The 10304-nt window shown below is 34.3% G+C and overlaps 2 protein-coding genes across 2 annotated transcripts; both read left to right on the top strand.

Annotated features, from left to right (window-relative positions):
* Positions 1–3416: 3416 nt before the first annotated feature.
* Positions 3417–5835, top strand: LOC117343318. The gene is made up of 5 exons (XM_033905661.1): positions 3417–3492; positions 3812–3889; positions 4083–4154; positions 4626–5711; positions 5806–5835. The coding sequence occupies exons 2-5, from the start codon at positions 3812–3814 to the stop codon at positions 5833–5835; spliced, it is 1266 nt and encodes a 421-aa protein (XP_033761552.1). The 5' UTR covers positions 3417–3492.
* Positions 5703–9157, top strand: LOC117344356. Its single transcript, XM_033907094.1, has 4 exons — positions 5703–6035; positions 6357–6552; positions 6900–7070; positions 7681–9157. Exons 1-4 carry the CDS (start codon positions 5871–5873, stop codon positions 8613–8615), a joined length of 1467 nt encoding a protein of 488 aa, XP_033762985.1. The 5' UTR covers positions 5703–5870; the 3' UTR covers positions 8616–9157.
* The last annotated feature ends 1147 nt before the right edge of the window (positions 9158–10304 follow it).

Consider the following 10304-nt stretch of genomic DNA (forward strand, 5'->3'; position numbering starts at 1 on the left):
GAGTGTATTGAGAACTAACTCATTGTAAATATCATATTGAAGTTTTATTAAATTGTTGAACTTAAAATCAAACTCTTTGTTCCTTGTTATGTTGGTGAAATTGGTACCAAAACGGATTTCTTTTAATGTAACAAGTCACTGCAGACAACTGTAGCGACCGAAATGTTACATTAGTGTCTTGGTTATATTTACGAAACCTAAAATATCCACGATATAACTGTATATAGCATTGCTTGGCATCAAGATATAAACACAATCATGTTGGAAAAATTGACACCTTGGTATTTCCCCAACACATTCATGTTGTAAAATCAATCCCTGAGGTCATTTCACACCCTTAGAGAGTCTAATCTTGGTTGTTTCTTCTTAGTTATAACTTTGAAGTAGTTGAGATCCTCATCCCATAAACAGACAAGGGGTCCGAAAGGGATCTTGGCGCCTAACACCAGTCAAATGAAAGACTGATCTTCTCTCTTCTTTCACTCTCCTTTCAAAACATTTAAACCCGTTTTATAACACGATATAGCAGGAGCAACTGCAATTCTCAAAATCCAAGATAGCCGCCTGTCAGCCATTTTTTTCCCCTGATCGGTCCTTAAATGCAATATGCACTACTAGGGACCAAGGGGAACTTACATATGAAATATGAGAAATATTCCTTTAGGACTTTCTGAGAAATATCGAAAACAAACTTCAATTATCAAAATCAAAGATGGCCGCCTGTGAGCCATGTTGTTTTTCGATCCGTCCCAAAATGCAATATGCATAACTAGCAGTCTAGGGGCCTTACATATGAAATTCGAGAAATAGCGATAACAAACTTTCATTGTCAAAATCCAAGAAGGCCGCATGTCCCAAAAAAAGCATTATGCACAACTAGGAGCAAAAGAAAACTTACATATGCAATTTAAGAAAAGTCCCTTCAGTTCTTTCTGAGAAATAGCGATAACAATCTACACTTGTCAAAATCAAATATGTCTGCCCTTAGGCCATGTTGTTTTCCGGTCGGTCCCAAAATGCATCATGCACAACTAGGGATTAAGGAAAACCTGCGTAAGAAATTTGGGAAAGATCCCTTTAGCACTTTCTGAGAAATAGCGATCACGGTAATTCTTTTCTAGTTTGCCCGTTGTCAGTATACTTTGACCGGGTAGGGTGTGCTGCTGTGTCTTCTGCTGTATAAATCAGTGAGGTAGTACAAAAATCGGAAAAGTTCCAGACTATGACAACGAGACTTAACACAAACATACCGCAGCCTCCCAAAACACACATACTCTCTCACACGCATACGCACTCACCACACGCATGCATGTCGCACGCACGGGGGGCCGTCCTTAAATGACCTTAGCTGTTAATAGGACGTTAAACAAAATTAATCAAACCAAACCAAACCACACGCACAGGAGGCCGTCCTTAAATGACCTTAGCTGTTAAGTAGCAGTCTGCCTAAGAATCATGCAAAATCCTAAAAAGGTGATTTATGACATGTCTCAGAATTGCACGATTTTTAAAAAAATAAAAGAATACAACTTTCCAAATCAAAAGAAAGTGTTTTGATGTTAGTGCGTTGGTTGTTTTTCCTTAAATCCTGATTTTTTTCAGTAATTGGCCGAGCTCTAGGCACTATATGTTCCTATGTAAAAAGACATTTTTAATTTTCAGATAACTCCTTAAACCAGATTAACCTCGTGAACATTTAATGTCACTCGTATAAAGAATATTTTTTTCTATTATTTGTGCAGAAAAATTGCTTGGGATACTTTAAAACATAAGAATAAATTTACATTTAAAAAAGAAGAAACTGACTAATATTAGTAAATTGGAGTTATCTCCCTTGGACAACGGAAATCTGTAAACAAAAGTCATATTCCAAATGTAAGTAAACGCATGTCAAAGAAATAACAAAATACTTATAAATCGTATTCATACTTGCAAATACAATATCAGAATAAATTTTGTTCAAATCTAACAGACAGTTGAAATGCAATTCGATAGTGACTTTTTTAGAGAGTCGCTGGTTGACAGAGAAAACAAATATGGCGGCATATACGCCTTTCAGAGGGATGGCATGTCAAATGTCTAGGTATTTCAGTGGAAATTGCGCATCATCTTATTATTATCCCAACGACACGTCTTTAGTACAACTCTCAGATTGCGTACGTGATACCTCCGCACATTTTCGGTCTTTAAGACTTGGATTTGACGAAATTGTTCCGGAAGGAGTACTCATTTCGTTAAGAGCAGGCCTCTTCAACCCAGACTTAACCATGACTGTTTGCCCTAAGCATCGTTATGAGAATGGAACGTATTGGAAACCAAGTTCTGTTCGGAAGTGCATGCATCCAATGCACCCTGAAATTTCCAAAAGTAGGGCAGATCGTTCCATCACTGCACAGACTTCTTTCGGTCTGCTACTTTCCTATGGCGAACGCATCCCTCTTGGTTCAGGTAAGTCATATACTGGTGTATTAGAAGATAATTATGAGTTTTCAAGCAAATACTGAATTTTGAAAATGCCAACAGTATAATCTTTAATGAATTAATGTTATGTACGGGCGCATGTATTACAGGGTACGCCAAGTGCTATCGTACGTATGCAGGTATATGGATTATATCCGATGATTTATAACCTCTGAAACGGGAAGAAACACAGGTTATAAATAGTCTTATAACTAACCACTCAAAGGCATACGATATTGACATGGCGTTGTGATTGATTAGCAACGTTTCAATAGTATGATTTCGATGCATATGGTAGACCGATATTTATTGTACTTGCGTTGTACATCTAGATACAACATAGGCCTATCAACTTCCGAACACAGATGGCAAAAAAATGTAATAATTTGGGGGGAAAGCGAAAAAGGTGTCACATTTATTTTCTTAGTTGTTCAATTATTCACTCACAAGCACTAAAACCAAACAAAAGAATTCGAAACTCCATGTCTCAGAGTATATAGCTAGGCGAGTGTGTACGAAGTATCGCCAATGTTTACAGGTCTTCAAAGAGGTGCGAGTAGTTGTTAAAAATAATTATTTTTATTTAGCGCACGTTGAAAGTTAGGTCAACAATGTTTCAAAAGCATTTTAGAAGAATTCTTCCAGGCGTTTTAGAGGAACTCTATCAATGATAATTTATTTTCAATTTAAGAAAGACAATTAAATGATATTAATAAATTGGTGTTTCATTATGTCCAGTCCTGGGGATATCAAATTCCCAGAGAGTACATATAATCAAATAATTTTTCATGGGTGAGACTCATAAATTATCACCCACAACCCTGAACAACATGTGTATATATAAAATTATATTGATGTACAATTCATATGAAAATAACTTGTGACTGGTACATGTACTTGCAAATCAATATTACAGTACATGCATGTACAATATATATTTGTAACCAAGTACTTTTACACTATGCAGGTATTTGCCGCAATTGTAGGACAAAGTACAAAGGGAACTTGGCCAGTTATCAACCATGGAAAACAGTAAGTATCTTTTTTGGAAGATGAGAATTGTCCTTCTTAAAATAATTAATATAAAGCACAAACTTCCAGGATAATGTACATTATAAAGTATAATGATATTGTCTGCAGTGGCACAAAGAGAAACTGACTATAAGTCTGTTAGATATGAAACCTAAAAAAATATTGATACACAGCAAATTATTAAATTATATTGTAATTTTGCTATAAATTCATTGTTATAGTTTTCAATTACAATATATAAGGCAGCTTAGTTTTTGATTATATCAAATATACATAATGTATTATATTGTATTTATTTTTTCATTTATTTACATGTAAGATGGCAATATCTGAAGATGAGAATGATGATGATGTGTGTATGGTCCCTTATGTCAGCTCACAACTCTCAATGGATCAGGTAATAAGAATATTGTGACTTTTTCACTTACCAATAATTTCAAACAATTAATTAATGTGTACATCTTGATTTACTTTACAGATTTTTATCAATAATTCATCTAGTAGAAAATGCTGTGCAAATCTGTAATATGCAAATTTGTTGTTCCATTTTTAAAAAATGGTAATGTAATTGATGTTTATTCTTTTCAAAGATGTCGCTTACTGAAGTGGAGGAGGACAAATGTGTGAAAGCTACCCAGAACTCACAACTCTCCACAGAACAGGTATGGGTTTCATCAAGGTCACAAATGTAATTTTAGCTCACCTGGTCCATCCGTCATCTGTCAACTTTTCCTTTAAATCACTATAGTCATAGAGGACTGAATAGATTTTGGCAAAATTTGGTCAGGAGCATTGATCCTTTTTGGAAAGAGAACACATTTCGCATAAATGGTGACTCTGGCCTCCCTAGGGCCAGAGGAGATGGGTCTTATATGAGAAATAGATATAAGTTCTTTAAATGGCTACTAGTCATGAATGAGTGAATGGATTTTGACCAAACTTGATAAAAGCCTTATTTGCTGAAGAGAAACAAATTTTGTATAAACTGTGGGTCTGGCCCCCAGGGGCATGAGAAGTGGGGTCCAATTGAGGAAATATAGCAGAACTTGTGTATCCATTTAGACTCATGGGCCTCTTGATTGGTTAAGATTTGGTTTGTAAAATTAATCAAATTGATTTTTATTATTTTCCAGGCCACAACAGCAAGCCAGTCATCACAATATTCTTCATGGAGTGAGGAAAACCAAAACACACTTGGGGTTGTTAATTCAGCGTTATCATCGTTGTCAAATGGGGAAATAAGTCCAATTAAGTTCCAACTTCAAAGTCAGGTCAGTGAGCTGGGAAAAAGTTCAAAGAGGTATTTTAAAAGAAAGGCAACAGAGACTGTTGAAACAGTCTTAAATGCAATTGCCCCTGGACAAGCAAATGACCTCCTTAATTTGGTTACTCCTACTAGTTCATTGCTTATCACTGATCAATTGGACAAAGTTAATTCGGAACTTTTAAACACTATTATCAAACTTTATCAGGAGACCGAAAACAACACTGTAAAATGCCAACTTTTATCCCTTGTGTCAAGATCCATGTCAAAATCTGAGCTTATAAGGTGTATTCCTGGATTGACATATTATAAGATTGACCAGGCAAGGCTACACTCTACCTTATATGGACCTGGAAAAATGCAGAAGAAACTGACAAAACAGAAAAGACAAAGAATGGATCCTGCTAAACTAGAGCATGCACTTAATTTCTTTTGGAATCCAACACTACACCAGGTTGTTTCATATGGAACAAGGAATGTCAAACTAGAGTCTGGTGAAACTATCACAATTCCTGATGTTGTTCGGACAGCATGCCACTCCGCTATAATTAAAATGTATACCACATACTGTGTTGAAACAGGCTTTGAACCACTTTCAAATGCTACACTTTATAAAATTTTGAATGCATGTGCTGCATCAAAACGCAAAAGTTTGAAGGGGCTGGACAACATTACAGCAGATGGTCATGATGCCATTGACAGTATAATCCATTTGGTTGAACAGCTGGAATTAAAAGGACAGATTACAAAGGAGATGACAAAAAACTTTATTTCAAAACTAACTGCCAGCAAAGTGTATCTGAAAACTGATTTTAAGGTGCATGTAACCCAATCGTCCAGTTGTGCTGACCACTGTATTGCATATGCCTTAAGTGATCCTTTGGATGCTTCATTCAAAAACACATGCAACCATCAGCACCAATTGGAATGTGACCATTGTCAACTTTTCAAAGAAGTTACAACTGATCTTAGACAGTACATCAATACAGTCTTTGAATCTATTTGTGAGGAAGCAACTGAATTAATTACAGAACTGGATGTACATGTAGCATCAGTTGAAGCCTGGAAAGCTCACATAGTCCGAATAGTCAACCAGGATTTGTGCAGAACTGATATGCTAGAACATCTAGAACAAAATCAAACTCTTTTGATCCTAGATTGGGCCATGAAATTTCTCCCCCTACATTTTCGGGAAAAACAAAGTGACTGGTTTGCCCAGAAAGGAATCAATTGGCATGTGACAGTGAGTGTTTTCAAGGATGACAATGGAGATTTAAAGGTAATTATTTTCAAAGTACAATTAAAAGTTTATGGTTACATCATCTTTACATGCAAGAAATGTACTTTTTTCATACAGTAGCTAATTTTTTAAATGAAAAATCTTTAGATTTTTAGTTTTGTTTACTATGGGGTTAATCAAATCCAAAATAATAATAATAATGAAATGTATAGGTATAATGACTTTTACTTTTTTTAATTAACAGGGTACATTTGTTCACAGAACACCACAAAAAAACATCTAAATAACCAGAAATTATTTTATTGGATTAAGTAATTAATCAAATGTATATGTAATCCTTGTGCTAATTTCTATATTCAGCATAAATCCTACACCCATATTTGTGATGGAACAAAGCAGGATTGGTTTTCTGTATGCTCGGTGTTGGAGAATGTGTTGACAACATTGAAGAAGGAGCGTTCATGTTTAACTGAGGCCTTCTTAAGAAGTGACAATGCTGGATGTTATCACTGTGGACATATGTGGTTAGCACTCAATGGTGTTAGCAGAAGAACAGGTATTACAAGACATGTATATAATATATATATATATTTAATATATATGTTTATATAGATATTATTATGTATCAATTCAATATTTAAGGAAAGCAAAAAAAAAAAAAAATGTTATCAGTTTAACATAGAATTATCTTCTGAATAAGATTCAATGATTTTCAAATTCACAAACATTGATAAAAAATAACAACTGTGAATCTAAACATATATCTCTGTTGTAGCTCACATTCTTCCTGAATTTCACTGGTTTGACTGTTTCCCACTGGGATTACAAAGTCTTTATTTTGCATTCATGAACCTTTACTATTTAAATCATGGATGTCTTAAGAATTGTATTTTGTAATTTCAGGTGTGAAAATCAGAAGATTTGATTATAGTGAAGCCCAAGCAGGAAAATCCTACTGTGATTGTAAGATTGCACATATGAGAGCAAAGATCAAAGTCTATGCAGCATCAGGACACAATGTGACATCAGCTTCAGATATGAAGGAAGCAATTGACTCTGGATCAGGTGTAGTAGGTAGGCAAAAAGTCCCTACAGTCATAGATAACACTGTTTTTGTCACTGTCTTGTTTGACAAAATACCATTCTGAAACTTAATTTATACATTAGTGTAGGTAACAATCTTAGGTGGAATATAATAATTCAGTAAAGATTCTGATTGCAGTGATTACATAACAGATTTTTTCTTTCCATCCTAATGAAATGATCAAGAATCTTCATTGTAATATAATTTGCTGTTTATACCACTATACTAAATACTATGCAAGCCATGGCCCTGTATCATTGATTTCTTTAGTATCATGACAATTTAAGAGTAGTATTTAGTAAGTAACTACTAATCCATCATAGAAGATGGTTGTTGAAAAAGCATGAACAATGCATATCATTAAATATTTAAGCCACATTTTAAACTAAATGCTTAATTTTGATCATTCGGAAATTTGATTAATTGTCAATGCCTATTACTGCACGCAGTACATCATAATGAAGTAAATCAATAGGTTAACATTGAAACCATGCACTTGTTTCATGGCAAGTTTTATGCAAGTAGATATCTTTAAAAAAAATACCCAATTCGCATACAACTGTATATAGTATAGTATACGTAATTTGTACATATTTTCAGGATGTCAGGCAGCTGTAGCCTCTGTAGATACAAGGAACCAAACCCTTACTGCCCACAAGATCAAAGGTGTGACAAGTTTCAACAATATCTGTTTTGAAGATGACAGCATCAGATTTTTTAGATATTATAGAATTGGCGAGGGAAATGCAGTGCCATTAACTACTTTCCAAAACATGGGAAATTGTCAACAGGCCACCACAAGTATCCGGATAGAGGAAGATTTCAAAATACCTCAAAATTCCATGGGTAAAATTACACAACCTCAAACATCTGTACCACCTAGTACAAGCCCTTTAGTTAGTGATACATCTGAATGTGCAGCTGAGCCAGAGAACAGTAATGTGTTTTTTTGTACTGAGCCAGGATGTGAGAAAATGTTTCAGACAACCAATGGTTTAGACAATCACCTATTTACAGGGAAACATGTATACAGTCTGCAAAAAAAGTCTACTTATGATGAAATCAGATTGAAGTGGGTTGAAAAATGCAATTCCCTTTTGAAAGATACATTACCAGCAAAGCCAGATGATGATGAACTAAAATTAAGCCTATGTCAGACAAATGAAACTATAGCAACTGTTTCAATTGGATGGGCAATGAAGAAGAACAGGAAGGTTGCTAGATATTCTGAGGCGATCAAAAAGTACCTAACAGATATATATGAGGAAGGGGAACAAACCAACATCAAGTCAAATGCTATAGATGTATCCAGAAAAATGAAATCCATTAGGGATTCCAATGGCCACTTGTTATTCAAGGCAACAGAGCGCCTACAACCTTCGCAAATTGCTGCATATTTCTCTAGGTTAACAGTACTTTCCCGAAAAAGAGGACAGGGAAAAGGCGAAAACATTGAGATAGATGATACCCAGCTGGATGCAGTTTTACAGGCATTAGAGGAGAAAGAGTTGAGAGACGAGATAGAGCACATGTAATTCATTAATACAAACGTGTGAGATGTAAGTTACACGACATGACATATGCTACCTGGTGTGAGATTATGAGATGTTAGTAATTTACATCATGTGAGATGTAAGACTTGGTTAAGTTACATGGTGTGAGATGTACGTTACATGGTGTGAGATATGTTACCTGGTGTGAGATGTACATTACATGATGCGAGATATGTTACCTGGTGTGAGATGTACGTTACATGGTGCAAGATATGTTACCTGGTGTGAGATGTACATTACATGATGCGAGATATGTTTTTACCTGGTGTGAGATGTACGTTACATAGTGCGAGATATGTTACCTGGTGTGAGATGTACATTACATGATGCGAGATATGTTTTTACCTGGTGTGAGATGTACGTTACATAGTGCGAGATATGTTACCTGGTGTGAGATGTACGTTACATATTGCGAGATAAGTTACCTGGTGTGAGATGTACGTTACATGGTGCGAGATATGTTACCTGGTGTGAGATGTACGTTACATATTGCGAGATAAGTTACCTGGTGTGAGATGTACGTTACCTGGTTTGTAAATATATTAAAATACACAGCTCATTGATTTGCCTGATCATGGAACATACTCTAAAACAGCTTCTTCAAAAAGTGTATTGGAGTACATTGTTTACACATGGTTGCCATAGTAACAGAGAACTAAACACCTCTCTTTCTGGTTAAATACATGCTCATGTACATAATGATAATGATAGTGTTTGCTTTTATTTGTTGTTATGATGGTAATAGTAATTATATATATGTAACAAACATATTGATTGAAAAGCACCATGCTTAATTTGAAAGATCATATTGAGTCAGTATTTTTCAAATGTTATATAAAATGCACATCTATGTGTTAATCATGATTAAAAATCAAGCATATATCTGAAAAACAACTAATTATTAATAAATAAGGTTAATCTGTCTCAAATACAATGACAATAAATTGATAATGGCCCTTTGATGTGATTAAACATATCAAAAAAAAAAATTAACTATCCTTTTTATTTTTTTTATGTACCATTTACATATATATGGTTACCATAGCAACAATCACCATAAAACTCTTAGAATACTGTCTCTTGTATATCTTTAAGATTTGTATTCTGAATGGTAATCATAATCATATTATAAGCAAGGATGATTGAAAATTCTATCAAATTTTTAACATGATATGCACTGTTGGCCTTGCCTACTAAATAACAATAGTGAAAACTCTGCCAAATGCCAATAAAAAAAATTCAAAATTTTGCAATTTTGAATGCTCTGTAAAAAATTTGTTTTTTAAAATCCCACGGGTGTTTTGCTATTTTCTTATTATTTGATATGTCCTCTTTCTAAATATATCAATAGTTTTTCTTTATTGATCTGGTTATTGATGATAAACTCATTTTAAAAAACTCTTTTTTTTTCATAAATGAACTTTGGAATTTTTGCATGTATTCCTATGCAGTTTCCATGGCAACCAATATTGTTTTTTTTCTAAGTTAGATATTTTGTTCAAAACTCTATGTTGCACATATACACAAAACAATAAAATAATTGATCATATCATTACCTAAAGGAAAGAATTTTTATTTCAAATAATCACAGATTTTTGTTGCATTTTCTTGCAAATTACCATGGAAATCTATATTCCATGGTTACCATGGCAACAAGCACATTTTCATAAC

This window comes from Pecten maximus, chromosome 15, assembly GCF_902652985.1.
Source record: "Pecten maximus chromosome 15, xPecMax1.1, whole genome shotgun sequence".
Classification (NCBI taxonomy): Eukaryota; Metazoa; Mollusca; class Bivalvia; order Pectinida; family Pectinidae; genus Pecten; species Pecten maximus.